General features: G+C 44.2%; 1 protein-coding gene across 6 annotated transcripts in view; it reads right to left on the bottom strand.

Annotated features, from left to right (window-relative positions):
* REEP1 (receptor accessory protein 1) overlaps positions 1-22,315 on the bottom strand; it is a 65,043-nt gene extending 42,728 nt beyond the window's left edge. The window contains exon 1 of one of the 6 annotated variants that reach the window (XM_039723835.1): positions 22,092-22,315. In XM_039723835.1, the coding sequence (XP_039579769.1) occupies positions 22,092-22,123 (32 nt within the window). In that variant the 5' untranslated portion in view covers positions 22,124-22,315. Of the gene's footprint in view, positions 1-21,957; positions 22,060-22,091 lie in introns of those variants that run through there. The other 5 variants (XM_039723836.1, XM_039723840.1, XM_039723839.1 and 2 more) reach the window with 5 other exon arrangements.
* Between the last annotated feature and the right edge of the window lie 786 nt (positions 22,316-23,101).

Raw genomic sequence — 23,101 nt, 5'->3', positions numbered from 1 at the left:
CAGTCAGGGATGTGAAAATAAGCAGTGCACAAGGTAAAGAAAGGGTTAATTTGAGTCTGTGACAGGCCAAATGCCTGATATTCAAGAAGGGGCTGGGGTGGAGGAAGCACCAGCTGCAGAGGAGGTTCTGGGCTGTATTCCCTAGGAGGTGGCTCCTGCAAATTCTTTGCAGTCACTGTGCAGCAGAATGGTGGCTCCAGGGAAGTCAGGAACTCGCCTGCTCACCCTCAGGGTGACAGCTGACACTGTCCCCACCTTGGGCCCCAGGAGATGTGGATACCTGACCATGCCAGACTGACATCCTGATACACTCTGAGAACACTCATGACAAAAATATCTCTCAAGGAAAGCGCTGGGTCCTGATACCCCTGAGACAGATGAGGCTCCATTTGCAACTTGAATCAAACATCCTTATGGGGCTGCTTCAGTGCCCAAGGACAAACGTGCAGGTGTGCCCATGTCACTCAGCCAGCCATGCACTGCCATTGCAGGTAAAGCTCCACTTGCACAGCCACCCAGCACCTCCCTCTGCTTTGGGAAAGATTCCTCTGCACCTCCTTGGTGACCTGCTTAGCTCTTGTGACCTGCTAAGACCATGTCCTCACGTCCACACTTCCAAAGCACCCACACCAAGAGAGCAGAAGGCACACCCAGAAGAGCTCTAACACAAAGATGATCTGCTTTCCATCCAGATCCATCTCTGACTTCTCAGCCAGGTTACTACAGAAGCAACATGGAACTTCATCATGGCTAATGTACCCTAATGGCTGCTGAAACCCAGTTGCTCCTCCTGGCATAACTGCAGGGCACAGGAATGCCCAACTGGCCTTCCAGCACAAACAACAAGTCAAGGACTGTCTTTGATGCTTCTAATTTAAATAGCCTTCATCTTCCCAAAGCAGCACATATTCCTCTCCAGTTGTCATGACCCTTTTTTGTTTTCCTCAGCCAGGGCACTCCTCACGCAGGAGATGGCAGATGGCCAGGCACAAACAGGTGAAGAAACACAGCAGTGGGGATGGGTGGAGAAACTGGCCTTGGCCAGCCTGGAGTTGTCACAAAACTACACTTGGGTGGTTTGAGAGGCTGCTCAGCAGAAGGAGACCTGGGGGTGCTGGTTGACAACCAGCTGGGAATGAGCCAGAAGTGTGCCCAGGTGGCCAAGAAGGCAACTGGAATTCTGGCCTGTATCAGCAATCGTGTGGCCAGCAATTCCAGGGAACTGATTGTCCTCCTGTGCTGAACATTGGTGAGGACACATCTCAAGTGCTGTGCTCAGTTTTGAGCCCATCACTTCTAAAAGGACGTTGAGGTGCTGGAGCATGTCCAGAGACAACAAAGCTGGTGAAGGGCTTTTTTGAGCCCATCACTTCTAAAAGGACGTTGAGGTGCTGGAGCATGTCCAGAGAAGTGCAACAAAGCTGGTGAAGGGCTCAGAAGACATGTCCTGTGAGGAGCAGCTCAGGGAACTCGGGATGTTTAGTCTGGAGAAAGAGGAGGCTCAAAGAGACCTCGCTGCTCTTTAGAACTGACAGGAAGTTGTAGTGAGGTGGGGTTGGTCTCCTCTGCTGTGTCTATAGTGAAAGGCTGAGAGAAAATGTCCTTAAGTGGCACCAATGGAGGGTAAAATTAGATATTAGAAAAAAAAATTACTTGAAGAGTGGTTAGGCATTGGAATAAGTTGCCAAAGAAGGTGGTGAGTCACCATCTCGGGAAGTATTCAAGAGGTGTCTGAATGTGGCACTTGGGGAGATGATTTAAGGGTGACTGGGGTTGGCAGTTGGACTGGATGATCTTGAAGGTCTCTTTCAACCTCAATGATTCTGTGAACTATGACGTTTGTTCACATTGAAACCCTACATTCAGACTGGTCTAAACAAGATAAACTTGTCCCCACTGTTCTCTTTTCCTGTAACAAGAAGATAGAAATGCTAAAATAACTATTACTGATGGAGAGACCTTGTTAAATATTGGGATTGTTATGATAGTGCACGTGATGCCTACTAAAGCCTGACATTCCCAGAAAAACTACCAGCAGTGAAGGGTCTTCACAGGGTTATATTTGCATGGGTACCCTTGAGTATCATATTTAAAGCCCATTCAAGATTAGGCAGGTACTTAACCCTTCCCAGGGTCACTGTTCCAGACTCTCTTCAAACTCAGGTAGAATTCTATCAATTTACACTCAAGCCAACACTTGAAAATTCTCTTTCCAGTCCTTCAGAACAGAGAATGCCTGTGTGGCTGCTATAAAAATACCCCACAGCTCTGCAGCTATTTTAGGAAGCAAATTCCTTGCAGGTGGAGGTTTACTAAGCTGGTCTGCTCTACTTCACGCTGCCATCAGCGATGCCAGAGCGCTGATGAGAGAAAGGAATTTGCTGTCACCCAGACAATGTTTGAAAACGGGTCTGAGTGGAGAGAGTGTGGGGCTGCTGTGGGACCTGTGGGAAGCTGCAGTAAACAAGGACACTGTGGCTGGCAGAGCCCAAGAGGCTCCCAGCAGCTGCCTGGCAGAGATAGGGTTTCGGGGTTCCATTAGTGCTGCTGCTGCTGCTCCCCTCTCAGCAGGAGCAAACATCCCCCAGCCCCAGCTCGCTGCCAGCGCTGGCACAGCCCACGGCTTCACCACTCTGCTGGGAAGAAGAAGCAATCAATCAAAGGGTGATACTAAGCAATAAAATCCTTTTGGAAAAGAAAACATTCCTGTTGTGTGACCGGGTCAGATCTTCACCCAGCTTTGCTGTTCCAAAAAGCCAGGGCTCAGGGTCTGTGTGCCCCGATGTTTTCCCTATCTGCTACTGACCGTATGGTTCCGGCTTTGAGAGCTTTGTTTTTCTCCAAGCCAAATAAATTTGGCAATTTGAAAACTAAATGGTATGTTTTAGATGGGAAGGGCTGCTTTTCCTGACCCTGGAGAGGGGGATGTTTATGTGGGAAAAGCTTTTTTAGAAGCACTGATATTATATTCCAGAGATGACAGATGGTCCAAGATCTGCATTGTGGGTTAGCCTACAGATTTATGGTAGGCTTATGATATGAAAAGGAACAGAAAAACTTATAACCTAACCAAACTAATTTCATGGCTAAAAAAAGGTACAAACTGTGGATTGCTTATCAACAGAGAAGCTCCACATTATTTTCATAGAAAGCCAGATCATGCTGAAAGCATTATTTTGGAACTATTTTGACTGATACTATGTGAATCACCTTTTAGTAAGTGTAACCACAGAGAGAAATCCTAATTGAGAGCATAATCCTACTACATTCTCTGTATCTGAAAACTCAGTTCAGGTTATGGAAGACTTCCACCATCAAACCATAAGTGCTACCACTGTCTGAGGAAGTGGTGAGAAACACAAAAGCTCCTGTTCATCTACCCCTCACTGAAAGACAGCTTTAGACTTCTTGTGGTGTACTCTTGGGACAGAAAACAGGAATAAAAAATTAAATTAAACCATAACACATCCAAATCAATTGCAACATAACCTCCTTAGAGTATTGTTACTTCAGCTTCCCAGGGACAGAACATTACTAGAAGTGCTTAACTAAATGCAAAGAATATTGCAGCTCAATGTAATTTCAAAATTAAACCAGAAAATCTCTTTGGCCCAAATATTCAGCTAAAGCAATGAAAAATACAGACTTTCCATGGATTAGCAATGACTCAATTTGCTGTAACAGATCAAGCAGTCCCAAGGTTGCTGTGAGTACCTGTGGGCCTTGGAGCTCTCCAGAAGCTCCTGGAGGAGGACAGAAACCCAGGGCAGATCTCTCCACCAGCCAAGGAGAGCAGTTTGGTGCAGAAATGGGTGTCAGGCATAGTCATGGCAGCTTGGTGCCAAACAGCCTGAGGTGAAACCTTACTGCTGTTCCAACCCCCTGCCATGGGCAGGGCCACCTCCCACTAGTACGGTGGAAATGGTGGGTGCTGGTAAATTAACAGCAAGCAGCATAACTCCTTCCATCAGGAACTGACTTTCTTACATCTCCAAGGACCCCAGAACATTAACCAGAAAACACAGAATACCAAACATTTTGAGGGACCAGACTCACTGAAAACAAGTGGCACCCAACTCAGTCGTAACCTCCAGGTTGCAGAGGCAATATCTACCTCTCAGTTAAGTAAACAAACAAACAAATAACCCATACACATCTTTAAAACATTTATTCTCATTTTGATAACACATTTCAAAGGAGGATTTCAAAGTGCAGTACAAATATTATTGATGTGAATATCAAAGCTGGTGGCACTACTACTGATTTCTGCTTATTTCTATTTAATTAGTGGTCTATGTCTATTTTAAATTATAAGAAAGTGAGACATTGAAATCATACAGGAAGAACCACATTAGGACATGATATATCAGTGCCCAGTTTTCAACTCCAGTTTTAAAGCAAGAGTGTAAGAAAGCTAAGGCAAGATGATTCTACAGGTAATTTCAGAAGATTCAGCCCAGCTCCATGCTTAGGTTAGCATGGGTATCAGAATGCCACATGCTAAATATAACAGCTGCAAAATTGCTGTGAGTTCACAAGCCATGCAGACCAAGTTTCTCTTTCTGGCCCACATACACAGATTGGTATTTCTTCTGGGTGCTATAAACATTTTAGGGAGTGGCTGGGCACCTGCTTTCTTACTAGGACCTGCATAATTTTTATTTTAAAACACAGGAAAACAAGAAACTGCCATACAGCTTGAAAAAGAAAGACTTTTAGTCTTTTCTCACAGCTATTTGACTAGGGTTTCTGGTGTGAATTTAATAGAGTTCTTTCCTCCAGGGTCTTTTGTAATTTCATTCATCCTCTTTAATCCCTCCTTTTTATACAGCTAATAACAGCATTGTAATGAAATGCATGGTGCAACTGAGATAAACATGAAGGCAGAGCTCTCCAGCTGGAGCTGAGCTGATACAGAGCAGCCTCCAGTCTAACCCAGACATAAGGGAGAGGAAAGCAGAAGGAAACACGCCTCTGTTCTCAAGCCATGGACCACTAATGAATAATCAATCAGACCTGCTGGCTACACCTCTGAGTTCAGCTTCAACTACCAGGACAACTCTCTGCCTCTAATTAAAAGAAATTAGAAGAAAAATGACCATTTAGTGGCTAATCCTAAATCAGGTGTTAGGATAAGTGGTACAAAACAGCAGCTGGGGCAGCCTAAATAACACCCAGCACCTCTCAGGGCTGTCCCAGGGCAGCATCAGCCCCACGGGGGTGACACCCATCATGATACTTTAATGGGAGAGGCTCCCCAGAGCACTCCACAGACTGGGGGTGGTTAGTACAGGGGTATGAGATTGATTATGGGATGCATGGGCAGACACTGGACTTGGGCTCACACAAGGAATGAAAAACACACCAAAATGACAGCCCAGTGGCACCTCTTGTTTCACATCTTCTCCTTCACATACTCACCACAATGGTCACGATGTATCTCCTGAACCCCTGGAGCTTTCCTGGAGAACACAAGGGACAGCCAGCACCCAGCACTTTGGTTTCTGAGCTCCCATCAATAATGCTCACTGCAGAGCAGAGGCACTTCCTCCAGGGCTGAATCTGGAGGAACTAGACTCACCCAGGAACAAAGGAGCAGCACCAATCCCCTGACAGAGATAAATCATGAACCCCAGGTCCTGTCTACTCAAATGTCCAGTATCTTCACCTCTGGACTTCTGTTCCTGCCTGCTTACCCTTGATTTGAAGAATTTTTTTTTAATATATAATCAGAATTTCCTTTGCTGCAACTTGTTTCCAGTGCCTCTCCCCCTTTTGCTGTGCCTCCACAAAAAGCCTTCTCTGCAACAATCCTCCTCATTTTTGAAGACAGCAATGACATCTCCCCTTCACCATTTCTTATTAAGGCTGAACAAACATCCCACTCATCTGTCCTGGTGCACCATGCACTCCAACCCTCTTCCACTGGACTCATTGCTGCCAGGGCCCTCCTTCTACCAGGGGAACTCAAATGGGATATTCTACTCCAGCCAGAAACATCTCCCCACAGTCGTGAAACAGAGGGGAATAATCACTTTCCTCAACCTGCTGGACAATCCTCTTACTAACCCAGCCCTGTGTTGAGATCTGGAGGAGAACAGCACTACATCATTGCTATGGTCAGAGGCACAGCAGGACCAGGGATCCACTCCCTGAATGATGACGAGATTCTCCCCTGCTGACTGGAGAACCTTCTTCCTCAGCCCCAGCACTCCCTCTCCTTTGCAATTGGTGCTGTCCCCAAGGAGCTGAGCTGGGAATACCTGCTGGATTGCCAAGGGAAGCGTGTGAAGGATAGCACCACAGCATCTTAACTCTGGGGCTTCACACAGAATGGGTGCTGTTAGCAGAGCTTCAAAAGGAGGGGTAGGGAGATGAAATGAATATTTACAAACAGTGCTCTAATTCTCTGGTTAGCCATTTCTGGTGAGCTAGAGGAACAGCTAGATTTCCCTTATCTCCACAGCCACATACTCACATACAAGGCTTTGTGTCATTAACTGTGCAGTTTGCTATAATGGTTTTATGGTAATGTTGTTGCAGGATCTATTCTTACACAAAGCCACGAGTAGAGAGGTCATTATCAGCTTATTTACCCCGATGCCAAACACTATGGCCCACAGTACATATCTGGGGATAAAATGACACAACCTTTCTTCTGTTGGAGCTGGGAGCCTCACAGGGAAAGTGAATTACCCATACATGGCTAACAGTCATGCTATGATAATTTTTTTAAAGATCAAGGGCTGCAAAGCCTTGATCAAGCTAAAATTGATTTAAAGGGCTTTCTTAAATGACAATGTCCTCCAGAGCCCCTAAATCCATCCTTTAGAAGTTGGAGAACTGTATTTTCAGGGTAAATGAAGAAAGATTAAATGAAACTGCTCCTAAGAAAAGTTATATTCAGCACTGTTGAAGGGTTTACCTATGATAGTAACAGGAAAAATACACACTCCAGGGCCCAGGAATCTTTAATTTTTCTGATCTAATCATTCTAAAAGGCTTTTCAGGGCTGTACTTGAGGGCACAGCACTACCATAGGCACAGAAATACCAACACCTCTGTAAGCCTTCACCATCTTCAATCAGTTCTCTCCAAGTCTTTGGGAAATAGCTGAGTACTCAGATCCCCTTTGTACATTTTGTGCTTTGTACACCAGCCCAGTTGAGCATTCCCCTGGCTGGACATCCATCATGCAGTGCTGACACACAAAAGCTGCATCTGTTGTCCTCTAACTTGCTTGTGTTGGGCAGGATATTGTCACTGTTTCTGGCTCAGGGCTTACCAGCACACAGTGTCGGTGGGCTAAGGTAGCCCAGGTGGAGATTCAGTGGCCCAGCCTCCAAAATTCATGCAAAATTCAGAAACACTTGCATATTGCCCAGGAGTGCAGCTGAAGTTAAATACTTCTGACTTGCAATTCACTTGGCAGGTGCATGGGACAGATACAACTCATGCACTCTGTACAGAGCATTCTAGAATATCTTTGGTTTTGCTCAACAAAGAGTATATATGTACAAGTGTAATAATACTGGAACTCAGACACATTTCCTTAGCCACTCTGGGATGTTTTTAAAATGCAGGGTTTCTCTTCTGAACTTTGAAATCTCTCTACATCTATTTACTTTCCTACGTCATGAGTCACCTCATGAATATACTTCTGCTACAAAAAGTATAGCACAAGTGAATATATTTCTGCTACAAAATGACAATTCCTTCCCTATTCCTCCCAAATAATTTTATCTTTTAAAGTACCTCCAGGTTTTGTATTCCTTGACCAATATTAATTTTATTTTAAAATTTCTGATATTTTCCAATCTTACCATAGCTTCTCCCTGAAGCTTAACAGGTTAAACACTTTCCTGTTACACCAAAGATTAGATTTCAATCCCTCTAATATTCTAGTAAGTGAAGTTTGGGTCTTCAACTAAAGGTAAGAAAGAGAAAGGTGTTTCTTTTTACAGCACAGCTACTATTCACCTACATTACATTTTCTTAACAACCACTTATTACCTAAAGTGCAGGCAAGACTCAACAGCAAGGACAGGTATCTACTGGAGCATTTAATGGCATAGCAGCTCATATTGAGAGCTTTACAATAACATCTGACAATTTGAGATTCTGGACAAATAGATACCTAGGGTAAAACTTTCAGAGAAGGCTGAGATGACAGATATCTACAAGTTGCATTGACCATGCTGGAAAATAAATGGCTTTCACCACTGGAAATCAGGAGCTTTATCACAGCCCAGGGAGTATGAGATCTAGAAAAAGAAATTGCAGTTTCCAGGCACTGCTTCTGTGCCACCCCCATCATTACACAGTGAGGCAATCTCACTGTGAGCACATCCTAGCAATTCCCACATTTGCTCATTTATTCTCATCAGGTGATTTCTTGGAAGCAATTACAGGAGCATTTCCATTCAAAATAAAGTATCAGGCAATAGCTTCTCAGAAAGGAGCATGCACACAGCCTTGCAGGTTCAGAGTACAAACCAAAATATCTGATGCCCAAAGATATATGTAATATATACACATATTCTAGAAGTTGGGATTTAAAACCCAGTTTCACAATTTGATGAAGACATCAGGTTTTTTAATGCCTCAATACAGCAGCATTGCTATCCAGATACTCAATCCTCCTTCTGACAGAAGATGTCATGTTCCCATTTGCATTCAATTTTGATCTCTCCCAGACTTTTCATGTGTCTCTGAATTTCAGGCTTTAGCTGAGAGCCTTAGAGAGTAAAAGGGATAAGCCATGCTGCTCTCTTCTATTCTGCATTTCCCCAAACACAAATGTGCTCAGATCAAAGCCTGTGACACAGGCACAGCTCCATCCCTACACCATGAGGAAAACCACTTTGTCTCAGGCTTGGTAAAGAGCCCGTGCTCTGCACAATTCTGAACAGAAGGGGCTTTGCCTCTCTTCTTTCTCTTGGCTTAGAGACTTCACCTCTTTTCCATTCTCACCTTCCCTCTCACACATATACCCTTCAGCTGGCAGCTATCCAAAATATAAAATAAAATATAAACTGAGGCTTAGGAGCTAGATGGAGATTCACAGAAATAAGTTGAGAGGAAAGCAAAGGGGAAGACAGCCAATTCTTCAAGGACCATTTCAGAGATTTCTAAACAAGCAGCTGCTTGAGAAAGCAGCTTGTTGTGGGAGCACCCACACTGCATGCTATCTTATGTATGCTCTTCCATAATTTCTAATTCATTAATACTGCTGGGTTAAATGCCACAGCCCAGTATCTGTCTTCTCTCTCGAGCAAGGGGATTCACACAGGAGGATGACAATGTTGCAAGTGCCACTCTAAATAAAGCATTGTTATTTTGAAATGAAATGGTTAAACTGTTTCAAACACATGTAGCCGTATAAAATGTGTCTGGAGAACTGGATTTACACAGGCTTCAGCCATTTATGGCCTGGCTGCTCACAGTGAGGTTTCTTGGTTTCAAGAATATACATAAATTATAATAGTGTTTGAATAGGGACTTGATTTGTTACAGGCAAGTATCTGCAAACCTCAGCAGAATAATAATTGAAAAAGAATGCTGAGCTATTCCAGTATAGCTGTATTGCCCATTTGAGTGCAAAAATCTCAGGACACACTATATCAAAGAGATGAAAAATACCTCATCTAGAAGTAAATCCTTGAGGGTGGGGGGTATGATTTTACAGAATGGGTTTACACAAGATTAAATATGAATTACCACAAACTACATGGAAAGCAGACTGGTGAATTTTAAAGTACCATGCAAAATCAGGCATAGTATTTATAAATTTAAAATACATGTCCTGCTTCATGGACAGCAGGCAAGAATTTTTCAGTGGCTGTCTGCAGTCTCTGAAGCAGTTCTGCTGATTTTGCAGTGATCTAGGAACAATATGTAGAAACAGGCAGAGGCTGGGTGTCATCAATCACATATGTCACATCCCCTCAGGCCCTGGAAACGGCTGTCAGTGAGCTGCTGGCATGCCCAGCTCTGAAAAGTCTGCAAAGCAGCAGTGGTTGAAGGTAGGCAGGATCAGGGATGAGCTCAATCAGGCAGCAGCCATGGCTCCAGCACCCTGTGTGACAGCTTCACACAAGGTACAGGCATGAAGCACGTGAGATCACAGAGTCTCAGCCTGTCTGATGTGATTAAAGTGCCTTTAAAAATACATCTGCTGGGGTGCAACAAGGCATTTGGATTCTTTAGATTGAGTCTAAAGGGAAGGTGGTCATGCTCTTCATCCTCAGCTTTCAGTGGATATTAACACTTCTTAGAGAAAAGCTGGATAGTGAAGCTCATCAGAGCTCCAGAGGTGAGGTCAGAGGTGTCTTGATTACAGGCTTGGGGATGGCACATTAGATTGGCTTGGGTAGCTGAAGTGCAGGTAAAGCCATATTCTTATTTAGTGATGAAATTCCCAAAACTAAAATGAAAGGATCATAACAAAATCATGCTTTTAGGAGCCCTCTATCCTTCATCTGTCACCACTCAAAGGGCACTTTAACTCAAAGCTCATAAAGAACACAAGTCCTCCATTGAACTGGCCAACTTCTGTTCCATAATATTCAATTTTCTAGGATGCAGCTGGCACCCTCTACAAGACCCTCACCATTCTGAAGTATAAACACAACCTTAGGTTTCCCTGAGGAAAAGGAAGATTTTGGTATCTCCTTGGCCAGATTTACACCACTCACTGACCTCAGCAAAGTAGCACCAGTTGACACAACTTGAAGCTCTGATATTGCCCTAGGGATGAGAAAATTATTGAGGCTTGCATTGAAAGAGCATTTTTCAGCTATTTATTTAGTTTGTCTGCAGAAAATCCAGCCTTGATTCTTCAGGTTTACCACAAGTCAGGACTGGGATTTTTTTTGTGGCAGTTCTTGCTAAAATTTGGCAATGCACCCCTTAGCCTACCTATAAGGGCAAAATAGAGAAGCTGTAATTATTCCAGATACAAACTTTCCCCCTCCCCACCCCCATCATGTACCGTGACTTCTTTCTTAGTTACATTCAGAAGCTTTCTACTGAATTTCATCTGTTTTGTTTGGATGATCACACTTCATTTCACACAGATTTTGTAACTGATCACATGGCCGTGAGGCTTTTCTGAGCACATAAAATTATACACTTATCTGATTGCTAGATTAGAGGAAAAGAGTTTGTGCAATTCCTGATGGATTGAAGAATCTCCAAATCTTCTAAGTGAATGTGTGGCTCCTCAATTATCTCTAAGTGTTCAGGTGCTAAGCCATCACCATGAATTCCCATCTTAGAGTCAGCTGTAGCAGAACACACCGTGCACAAGGATCTCATAATGCTGTCCAAATACTGATGAAATCAGCTTCACTGAGCACAGTGAGATGGGAGATCACAAGCAGACACCAGGACAGGCAGCAGAACACGAGGATTTTTACACACCTGTTCAAAAGGACCACAGAAGTCTCCACCAGGCTCATGACAGTTACAGCTTTATAAATATCCAGATATGGATGTATCTCTGAGGTAGATTATATCCTGAGAAAGCATCATTAGACCTCAGGTTCTCCATAAATCATTAGAGTCAGCAGGGGATTGGTTTGACTGATTGCACTCTGACAGCTCTGAAAAGAGGTGAGCACAGTATAACAAACATGAGGAAATTCCTACAACATTTATGGAGGAAACAATTTACTCTTAGTTCAGTGTTTGTGGTTTTAAGGTATGTTTTAAAATAGCAGCTTCCTCTCTGCATTTGATCCTATGAGAAAGACCCTTTCTGTATATAGGACAGCAGAGTGTGTTGCCATGGAAACTATTATGATCTACTTAAATTCAACAAATCCAGCCTTATGGGGTATATTCCCCTGAGTATCTCAATTTAATTATTAATGTTCTTTCTAAACAGCAACATCTTTCTGTTTTGACCAAAATCCTCATAAGCAGAATGAAAACAATAAACCTGGAAAGCAGAGTCCTTTGTTCAGCTACAAAACAGGTACAATTAAGCCAGGGAAAATGCAAACAGCCTCCAGGCTGCCCTGACAATGTGCTTTAACTCAGACCTAGATTAATTGTTTGGAAGGGGGAAAGTCTCATTCTGTGCTTGTGTCCATCATGCCTCTGGCCTTTCTGCTGTGGTTTCCAGTAAAACATACCAGCTAGGATAGTGGGCTTTTTTTGCAGAGGGACATGCTCAGTGGAATCTAAACACTACCATCAATTCATTTTCATATAACAACCTGTCTTGCAGTCATTCTCAAGTCAAACCACTCAATCTTTTTCCATGAAATATGTGACTGAACTCAAAGCCTTTTAGCCTCAGGGCAGCTCCAGCATCCACCTCTCTCTTTCACATGTCACCATGAATTCTGCAGGTAGATTTAGGAGCCAGATGATGTGATTGAACCTGACTTAACACCAGGGATAGTTTCTTGTGGGTCACATAATCTGAGTGGCTCGTAGATCTAAGTTTAGCTATGCATGTTTAGACCATGTCCTCCCAAGTGCACAGCAGAAGAGGCAGCAGGACAAGCAGAATCCTTCCATGAGCAGAATGAGGCTCAAGAACTCAAATTGCTCATCCACAGAAGGCCCCAAGGCAGAGCAGCACCCAGAGCAGTCCTGTGGGAGCTGCCCAAGCTGGAACAACCACCTGCTCACAAGAGCTGCTTGATGGGACCTATAGCTGGAGAGAGCAGCTCTCCTCACATGCTCACAGCAAGTGTCAGAGCATTTGTGCTGAAGACATCAACACAAAGGTGACCACAAGATATTGTGGTGAATGGAGAAGGTCATCTTCCTGTGATTGCTCTGCTCTTTACCATCACCAGGTGGTTCCCATCTGTCCTCCCTGCAAGGGTGTTCTTCCTAAAATGCCACACAACATTCCTGGTTTAACTTCTCCATGAGTGCTCCTCAGGGACTGACAGGGAGCTCTGCCACAGAAGAGGCTATTTTACAGTTGCCAAATCAGGAAAGAATAAATAATTTTCCCTCCTCCCACGGGGAATTTACAGCACTGCACTGAATCCAGGCTCTTGGTATTCTCATATAAAATCTGCAGCACAAGCCCTTTCCTTGGTTATTGGTTATAAGCCTCCCTCAAAACATGAGGCAAGAAATGTCTGTCAGTTTTTGGCTTTCCGGTGTAAACATTTATTTATAGGCTGGAAACAAGAAATAGAATAAATGAGCTGAATGAAAGGAAGCAGCAGCATGAACTCAACAGAAGTGTTTCTTCTGCAGGAGCTGCCACTGTTCATTAATGCTGATAGCATTGGACTGCCTGGTAAATTCACAGGCAGGTACACACATGGTCCTGGCATCCCTGGGATCTGTCCAAAAAGGCACAACATTCCAGACAAATAGGTTCTTCAATATTGGTTTTGTTCTCCTGTAAAATTTGCCATTTCTGGAAAGCAAAATATTACTATTGGCTCCAAGAGAGAGAAAGGGGAAAGAGAGACTGCAGCTTTACTGACCAATCAATGGATTCCTTCTTTGAAACTGGATGTTTATTTGTTAACAATTAGTGCATGAGCAGTAAGGGATGCAGCAAGCAGCATCTGAAGAAACAAGCCTTTCCTAAGCATGACACCAGCTGTCCCCGTCACTGCCAAGAGTAAATCTCCAACCTGACACCCAGTCCTCTGCCTCCATAGAAATGTGTGTCCCTTCTGAAACACAATCCTTGATCTTCATTTCTACTTACTGTACAACCAGCTTCTCTCCTTTGATGCCATCCCTGCTTCTGGCTCTGTGACCATTTTTACCAGCCTGCAGATCACTGCTTTGCCACCCAGAGCAAGTTAAAATCCCTTGCCCTCCCCTTGTCTCCTTTCTTGTCTGCAAGAAACAAACAGCAGGGTACTCTGCTAAGGAGTTGTGCCTGTTCAGAGGCTCACAGCAAAAGATGGAGTGGTTGTGTGTACAAATCCTGGGAAAGTACCACCCATGTTTCTAGCTCTGGCATGGTGCTCCAGGACTGGAGTGCCTTCCCAAGTCCTACCTGTGGAATGAGCAGGTGTGTCCTGTCACCTCACTCATTCTCTTCAGAAGCACACAAGTCATGGAAAGATAAAACAGTCTTCATTTTGTCACTTCTTCTAGCTCTTTCTCACCACTCTGCTCACCATCTGTTTTGCCTGTATTTTATCAGTTTAAATTCTGTCTTACTACAATACAAGTAAAATGCCAAATCAGACCATGAACACCTTACCAGCGAGAGCGTCAGAGAGAAATTACTGAGGAACACAGGACCAGTCTCAAGAATCATTCACCTAGGACGCAGAATTTAATGTATTCATACCTTATTTATTTTCCTATTACTACAGAATTTAGATGAACCAGCTAGAGACTAACCCCCACTGTCTAGGTGTTGTAAGACAAAAAATACTAAATGAACTTGGTGCCCAAAAGAGTTTGCAATCTAAGTAGCATACCAGTGATAACAAAAGTATGTGAGACCTTCCCTGCAAAAAGCAGCATGTGATTAACTTCAACCACAGAGGTGATCTAAGGGAGATTTTGTCCCATCAGCCTGATTACATGGATGCACCCCTTCATTAGGCCATTTCACCTCACAAGACCCACCTGAAATCTGAGTGGCCTCAAGTGGACAAGCCAACAAAAGGGAATCTAGACTAAGATCCTTGCTGCCTAATGAAGACACAGAAGAAATATTGTCATACAAAGTTCTGCAGCAATCCAAACTGGCTAATACTTCTAGAGCTCTCAGGTCTTCATCCACCTTTAGCCTGAAAGTTCCCAAGGTATCAGCTCTGCCTGCTGAGACATGGAAGCAGGGAGACAAATGCAGTGCTCAGCATTCAGAAGCCCAGGAAGTAGGAGGTGTGACTGTGTGTTGCTTTGCTTCATCCAGTTTGTACCAAGCATTTCCCCTTGACCCAACAGCTCTCCATGCAACACACAACCCCTGATGGAAGCTCCAGCCTCACTCTGTTAACTGCAGTAAGAGCACATAAAAGTGTTTCTCAGCCTTTTCTAATCACAGGACCATCCAAACCTTTGAAAGAAACACATAGATTATTTTATATCCCACTGTTCCTTAAGGATAGATGATAAATAATAAGTCACATGGAATTGGCAAAATGTTGAAATGTTAATATTTTTTTAAAACTGTAATTCAATAGATATAAGTACAAAACTTGTAACTAAAAAAGAATAAAAAGTAGCATCTTCTCTCTAAATCAGTTAGTACAAAACTGCCTGTATGAAGGTTTGTGGTTCAGAGCTGAAACACTCACTGATGTTTTGTGGACTGCAGCTCAAGTACCTTGGATCTAAATCTCCCTCCTGTGATTAGGAAACCAATTTTAGGCAGTGTAATGCCTGACTTAGTAGCCTGTATTAAGTGATTAACTTCAACCACAGAGGTGATCTAAGGGAGATTTTGTCCCATCAGCCTGATTACATGGATGCACCCCTTCATTAGGCCATTTCACCTCACAAGACCCACCTGAAATCTGAGTGGCCTCAAGTGGACAAGCCAACAAAAGGGAATCTAGACTAAGATCCTTGCTGCCTAATGAAGACACAGAAGAAATATTGTCATACAAAGTTCTGCAGCAATCCAAACTGGCTAATACTTCTAGAGCTCTCAGGTCTTCATCCACCTTTAGCCTGAAAGTTCCCAAGGTATCAGCTCTGCCTGCTGAGACATGGAAGCAGGGAGACAAATGCAGTGCTCAGCATTCAGAAGCCCAGGAAGTAGGAGGTGTGACTGTGTGTTGCTTTGCTTCATCCAGTTTGTACCAAGCATTTCCCCTTGACCCAACAGCTCTCCATGCAACACACAACCCCTGATGGAAGCTCCAGCCTCACTCTGTTAACTGCAGTAAGAGCACATAAAAGTGTTTCTCAGCCTTTCCTAATCACTGGACCATCCAAACCTTTGAAGGAAACACACAGCTTATTTTATATCCTACTGTTCCTTCAGGATAGATGATAAATAATAAGTCACATAAGTCAATTGGCAAAATGTTGAAATGTTAATATTTTTTTAAAACTGTAATTCAATAGATATAAGTACAAAACTTGTAACTAAAAAAGAATAAAAAGTAGCATCTTCTCTCTAAATCAGTTAGTACAAAACTGCCTGTATGAAGGTTTGTGGTTCAGAGCTGAAACACTCACTGATGTTTTGTGGACTGCAGCTCAAGTACCTTGGATCTAAATCTCCCTCCTGTGATTAGGAAACCAATTTTAGGCAGTGTAATGCCTGACTTAGTAGCCTGTATTAAGCAGTCTGGCTTTTGCTTTCTGCTGACTGTTACCCTAAGGACAGCACTGAGGATCTGAAAGGGAACAGGTCACAATTCAAAACACTTTGGTTTTTGGTTGTTTGACTGCCTTATTAGCATGTATTTAAGTCTGTAGTTTTGCTCTATCCCTCTCACACCATCAAAAGCCCATACAAAAGCCACACACACTTTTCTCAATTCCCTTTATCAGATTCCCTTTTATTAATTTATTGAGCAAGGAGTCTGGAGGAAATATGTTATCTGTTACTCTGTGGAATACTACACACATCACTTGATCTGTGTGTCTTGGTGCCCTTACTTGTACAATGGCAGTAAAAATTCCTCTAATGACACAACAATAAATGAATGCTTCAAAGTGCTTTAATACAGTGAATGGAAAGGGTCCCACAAAAGTAAATACTGTACAAAGGCAGCTGCAAAGGCCAAGCCCCTTGGCTGTATCCAATAGCTGCCAGGCTGGTAAAATACCCTCCCAGGAAGATCTGTGATGTGCACACCAGAAAACCTTCCCCGCTGGGGCCAGGAGCATTTCCAGCACATCTGTGTTGGGCAGGAGAATCTGGGTCAGGGCTGGCAGAGCAGCAGCAGGCAGTGCTGTCCCCTGCAGCGTGAGCACACGGTCACATTTCCCACCAAGGGCACGGCAAATGTCGCACCTGCGCCGGCTGCTCCCCTGTCACTCACGGTCACCAACAGGTTCTGCCCCCTCAGCAGAGCCAAAGGCTGCAGCAGGGATGCACAGGAAGTGGGCTGGCAGCCACAGAGACCATCTGCAAGCCTGCAGCCTCTGTTTTGGGGGCATTACACCACTTTTTATATAGGTAAAGTTTATCAGTAAACTTTGAGTATGGCAGGGAGTCTGCCCTTCCCACCTCCCAGCTCCAGAGCAGAGAATACTCTGCTGCAAGCTCATCCCACAGCCTTGGCTGGGAGCTCAGGCTGCTCTTTGGGTCCTTTGCTGTATTTTCAGATAATTTTACACTGCTGGTGTGAGGCCTGTAGAGAGCAACGAACGCCTGAATTCCTCATGTCACCTGCCAGCACCAAGTAAATAAAGCAGGCTGTGAAGGACCTTAGTGGAGATAAGAATTGTTTTCTCTGAGCTTTCTCACGGCTTCTCAGGAAAATCCTGGAAGAGAATTAAGTCTCTCTCTGTTCAGAGAATATGTGTATACTACAGTCCTTCACATACATGATGTATGTCAACTAAAATGCAAAAGCAGATGTATTAATTACCAATACATGATATACATCAAGTGTTAGCATCAGCTGAAATGCTAATGCTGATGTATCAATAACCAACAGCTTGAAGCTGTGTTCTGCTTTTATGAGAGCAGTCCCTGCCTGCTTGAGTGGATCCTGCCTCTGCCTCTCATAAAGAAGACACAATTTATCATTTTCTACTTTCAGATAATAGCCATGATATGACTTTTCAGGTTTTGTTTCATTCATAAATTTCTTCAGGCTTCCCATACATATGAAAAGTGGGAGGAGGAAGGATCTGCTCAGTTTCTCTAAAATGGAAATTCTTTACAGATACAAAGATGAAATCAATGTCTGACTCAGTAGCACTATGAATTGACACCAGATGAGGATGGGGTGGCCTATCTCACAGCCTTGCTAAAGCAATATCACAACAATCAAGAAAGAGAAAGCTAACAAACTGTGATAAGGAAGGAAATCTCAGGCATCAGGTTAAAGAATTCTTTGGTTCCCCTTTGATTTTTTTCAGAATCCAACTACTTCCAGGGACAGCTGGCACACAGGGATGGGAGTTACCAATGTGATCTAAGGCTGCCATTCTCTTTCACATCAAAACATAAGAGGTCAGAGAGGCCATTAATGATATTTTGATTTAAAAGAAAATAAATGCAGGCAAAAAAAGCATAATTAAGGCTGTAGACTTTCACCATGAATAACATATTTAACCATTTTATATTAATTTGCAATGCACTTCTAAGCTTCTCACAGGAGAAATTCAAATGCCTAAGTCATCACATAGCATCATATCATCTACTGATAACCTGTCTAACCCAGCTTTGTTTCTACTGACACTTCCTTCCTCTGCCACATGTTCCACATTGAAAGTCTTTCAACGGGCAGTGTGATGTGTCTAACTTTCAGAATGGGAGCCAAAAAACCTTTATTTCTGTTCTGTGTGATCCCAAGCACATAAACCAAGTCCTGTGTTTCTGAGAAAGGACAGGATTCCCATGCCAATACAATAGGCTGCATTTATATACACCACATTTAACTCAAAGGGCCTGTAGACAACAGCCAAAAGCTATCCAGGATTGCCAGTGCTGTGCACTGTAGCTAAACTGGTCTGCAATAACAAAGACAGATCCCAAGTCCTTCTCCTAAAGAGGCCTCTACATTTTGAGGGAAATTTAATCTCTTTTGAAATGAATAGCAATAACTTGTATTGCTAACACTGACCAATGGTCCCTTCTGGTCTGCCTCGGGGAAGATAAATTCACAACAGTTCATTACACTGCACAGATGAGGAAACTGAGATACAGGTGCTCCAGAATGTCCTTTGAGATGTACTCAGAGGTGAAGAATAAAAAAAATCTGTAATTAACCCACAAATAATGATGTTATCCCATTCTAGTTACTGTGAGAGACATAGGAACAAGTCACTCCAATATGCAACAATTCCAATTCCAGTGACCACAGGCATCCCTTGGTGGAAAAGTCATCTGCAATCCACTGCCACGAGAAAAGAAATACCCCAGTTTTGTTCTCACTGAGATGAGTGAAAAAACTGCCTGGGAATAGTACCACAGGAGAATGAGAATTGAGGTCTTAGAGGAAAAAGACATCCAGGGACACGATTATCTTTTTGTTTCACATTTGTACAGTACCTAGGGCAGATTCTGAACATAATATCCTTGACTTTAACACACAGCCATGGCAGAGATGCTGCTCTGAAGAGATAATTTCTCTTCTGAGGGTTCCCAGCACACAGCTCTGCAGGCAGAACAGAACCAGCCAGCATTCTGGACACAAAGCCCAAACACTAAAGGTGAAATGAGGTAAGAGAAGGTTTGCAGTGAGCTGCCTGGCTTCCTGCTGAAAAAGGTGAGAAGTGCTCACAGGTTCTTCTCCTTCAGCAATGCTTTAGAAATAGAAACTGCCAGGACAGAACCAGTTACAACCAAAGCAGAGACACTGGAAGCAGCAAAGCACCAAAGAGCCAAAGCAAAGGCTTGCTTTTGTTTAGAGCCCTTTCTGTTAGCTGAGTCATATCAGACACAGCCCCTGTGGAGATCAGCAGAAGTCATAGGAGCACCAATCAACATTCACAGTGTGACTAAACCACACCACAGCACTTTCTTCATAATCCTTATCAGTTAATAAGATTTAATGAAAAAACAACTACATAGGTACAAGCAGAGGGAAAAAGCCCAACCAGGTGGCCATTCTAGTTAAGCACAGCTATCTGTACTGATGGATCAACTAGTGATTGATAATGAGACGGGAAAACTGGATTAAATAGATTAAATCTTTGCCATGATCCTAATCTGAAGACCACAAAGGAGTCAGGGATCCAGCTCCCAGTAACTCTGAATGGTCTGTGCTGTGCTGCAGGTGGATCCTGGCTGTCTGGCCTGTGGTGGGATGCACATACCTCTAGGATGCAGGAGCAACTTGCTCATAACCTGACATTAAACCACCTGTCCATCTTTGTCTTCATCTAAATGTAGCAACAAGCTCTCTTGTGAACACCCTTTTCACCTGGCAGTAGGAGTGATGAATGGAAATGTCTTTAGAAATAAAAAGAAAATGCTCTGAGAGTTGAAGAGATCGAACTGTAAGAGAACCTTTCCACAGACAGCTCTGCATGGTGTGCTGTGTCAGACTGGAGGGCTCCTCCACGTCAGACACTTTGGGGTTTCTGGGATCTGATGGAATGTAAGATAATTTATACTCTCCTCTTTTTTTTTCTTTTTTTTTTTTTTCTTTTTTAATGCAATGCTACCTCTAGCAAATGGTGTTTTAAGCAATAATCTAAAGAGTCCAAGTTTCTCACTGGGATAACAAAACTGAACTTCCTGGTGCAAAATATTCTTAAAAGGATGGATGTACACTCAGCAGTGGAAAGAAAGCGGTGACCAAGCTTGGCTTGCCCTATGTTTCCTTGCAAAATTCTTACTTATTACTATGACTACTAAATAATTAATATTTACACTGCATATTCATTATTTGCTACTGAAAATGCAGCACAACAAATAACTGGTACTGCCCTCTGCACAGCTGACTCCATGCTGTGACATGTTATTCAGATAACACTGAAGAGAACAGGAAGGTCTGTGTGCTCAGCTAATTACCTGACTGGACAACTGCTCCAGGTCCTGCCCTATCAGATTTTTACCCAGTCCATGTGTCTTAGATGAAATCATCTGTGTAGATGTGCATGTGCTGAGACAAGTAAGTTAAACTACCACCTCTGTGTAGACATTCTTTGTTCTTGAGGATTAGCTGGGTTACACGTTAATGTGGGTTTTTTCAAAGAGGAAATTAGTCTAGTAGAGAAGAAAGAAAAGCTGCCTTAAACAGTGCATGCTACATCTCACATTGCTGGCAGAGATGTCTGCAGAGTTATATTGTTCAAATTAAATCTTTTAAATATTTAACACTCTTTCCCAGAATGAAGTGCAAGCCAAATAATGGCTAGCTGCAGTTAAATCCAGATGACAGACCTCCAGGGGCTAAATTCAACTCTAGAGCCTCCTAAAATCATATCTGACACTTAATGTCTTACTGATACAGAGACATAACTAAGATGAAGGTGAGTTTTCCTTTTGCTATTTCATCTTGTAAGGCAAAAGAGACCTTGAAAATGCTTTTCTGGAAGCATGCTGATAGTGCAACATCATGGCACGTTTCTTTCAGACAAAGAAAGTGACAGGCCCTCACAGACGCTCTAAAATAACTCAAGAGCACAACAGATGTCCTCCTGAATCTGCAGGAGAGGCATCTGTATGCATGTGGTGGAGAAAACTGGCAAATTATTGATCTGATGCCATCTATTAGCTTTCCCCAGTCACATTTCCAGAAGGAAGATCAGCCGTCCTGCTGCCCCACCTTAAGACTGTAACCTCCCTCCTCCAGGAATTTTCCAAATCACATCAAAAAATGCCTTTTTCTCCCTAAACCTCTTCTCAGATGGGGCAGATAAATATACACCTCGAGCTTGCTCCGTTTCCCCCTGTTGCCTGGGAAGAATTTCCAGGGAATTTTTACATGTATTCCCACCTAGAGCAGTATCAGCCATGGAAAAGCTGTAGGACAAGCGCAAAGAGACACACGCTTCTTCTCGCAGCCTGGCAGGTTAAAGGGAGAGCGAGACCGTCTTTTGGAAGGATGGCCGGCGAGTCGCAAAAAGGAATATTTGGTTGTTTGTTTTTTTTTGCAAAACGGACCGAAGAAAGCGGCGGCGGCGGCCGGGAGACCCCGCGGCCGCCTCTCCCACGCCCCCTCGCGAGCCCCCAGCCGCGCCGAGCCCGGTAACAAAGCACCGAATCCATGCCCATCTCCCCACCCGTGGATGCTCCGGACCCCGAGCCCGGAGCGATGCCACCCGCTCTCTTTCTCCCCTGTCACCTTGCTCTGTGCAGCGCTTCACCCTCCACCCCCCGCCGGTGATTTTCTCATGCTGGAAAACCCCACCTGACCCACGTACCTCCCGCCTCACCCGCCGGGCGCCCCGGCCCCGACAACAACCCGCTAAAATTAGCCCAGCATCCAGAGCAGGGACGGGCGCCGCGCACACACACTCGCGGGCACACGCGGCCGGCCCCAGCGGCAGCTACTCACACCACGAGCCTGGAGATGATCCATGAGACCATGGCGCTGCCGTGTGCCGCAGGGCCGGCTCTCCCGGCAGGGAGGGCTCGCCCGGTGTCCTCGCCCGCTGCCGGCCGCCGCCCGAGTGCGCGGGGCGGGCGGCTCGGCCATCCGGCCCCGCAGCGCAGCGCAGCCTCACTGGCGGCACCGCCCGCAGCCTCCGCGCAGCCCGGCCCGGCCGCCCACGCTGGGCAGGGCCCGCAGCCGCCCCCCGCGGGAGGAGGAGGAGCAGGAGGAGCCCCCCACGCTCCCCGCTCCCGCAGGACTCCCCAGAGGGAGACCCCGGAGTGTGCGTGCAGAAGGGGTCCCTGCCACAGACGCGGCACCCGGCAGGTGCAAGGGCGCTTCTGGAGCACCGCAGCCGAGCAGGGACACGGAGGAAACCCAAGGGACTGTTCACATGAAAGGCTCGGAATCGAGGGGTGTCTTCGAGCCATAGAAAAAGAAGGATTTCCCCGTTTTCCCCCACCCCCCAAAGTGTCCAGGCACAACGGACAAAGGTATCGGCCACAGGATCCAGGTAAATTCCTGTTAGAATTAAAAATGAAATATGCCCAATTCTAATAAAAATAAAAAGAATGTATTTCGCGACCGTACTCCAAAGGCATTGGCCACAGGATCCAGGTAAATTCCTGTTAGAATTAAAAATGAAATATGCCCAATTCTAATAAAAATAAAAAGAATGTCCTTCGCGACCGTACTCCAAAGGCATTGGCCACAGGATCCAGGTAAATTCCTGTTAGATTTAAAAATGAACTATGCCCAATTCTAATAAAAATGAAAATAATCTATTTTGCGACCGTAATACAAGGATCCAGGTAAATTCCTGTTATAAGTAAAAATGAAATATGCCCAATTCTAATAAAAACAAAAAGAATTTATTTCGTGACTGTAATACAAAGGTATTGGCCGCAGGATCCAGGTGAATTCCTGTTAGATTTAAAAATGAAATATGCCCAATTCTCATTAAAAAAAAAAAA

This window comes from Passer montanus, unplaced genomic scaffold (genome assembly GCF_014805655.1).
Source record: "Passer montanus isolate IOZ18808 unplaced genomic scaffold, ASM1480565v1 scaffold51, whole genome shotgun sequence".
NCBI lineage: Eukaryota > Metazoa > Chordata > Aves > Passeriformes > Passeridae > Passer > Passer montanus.
Note: the sequence above shows the minus strand (reverse complement) of the source record. Positions and strands in the feature narration are given on the sequence as shown.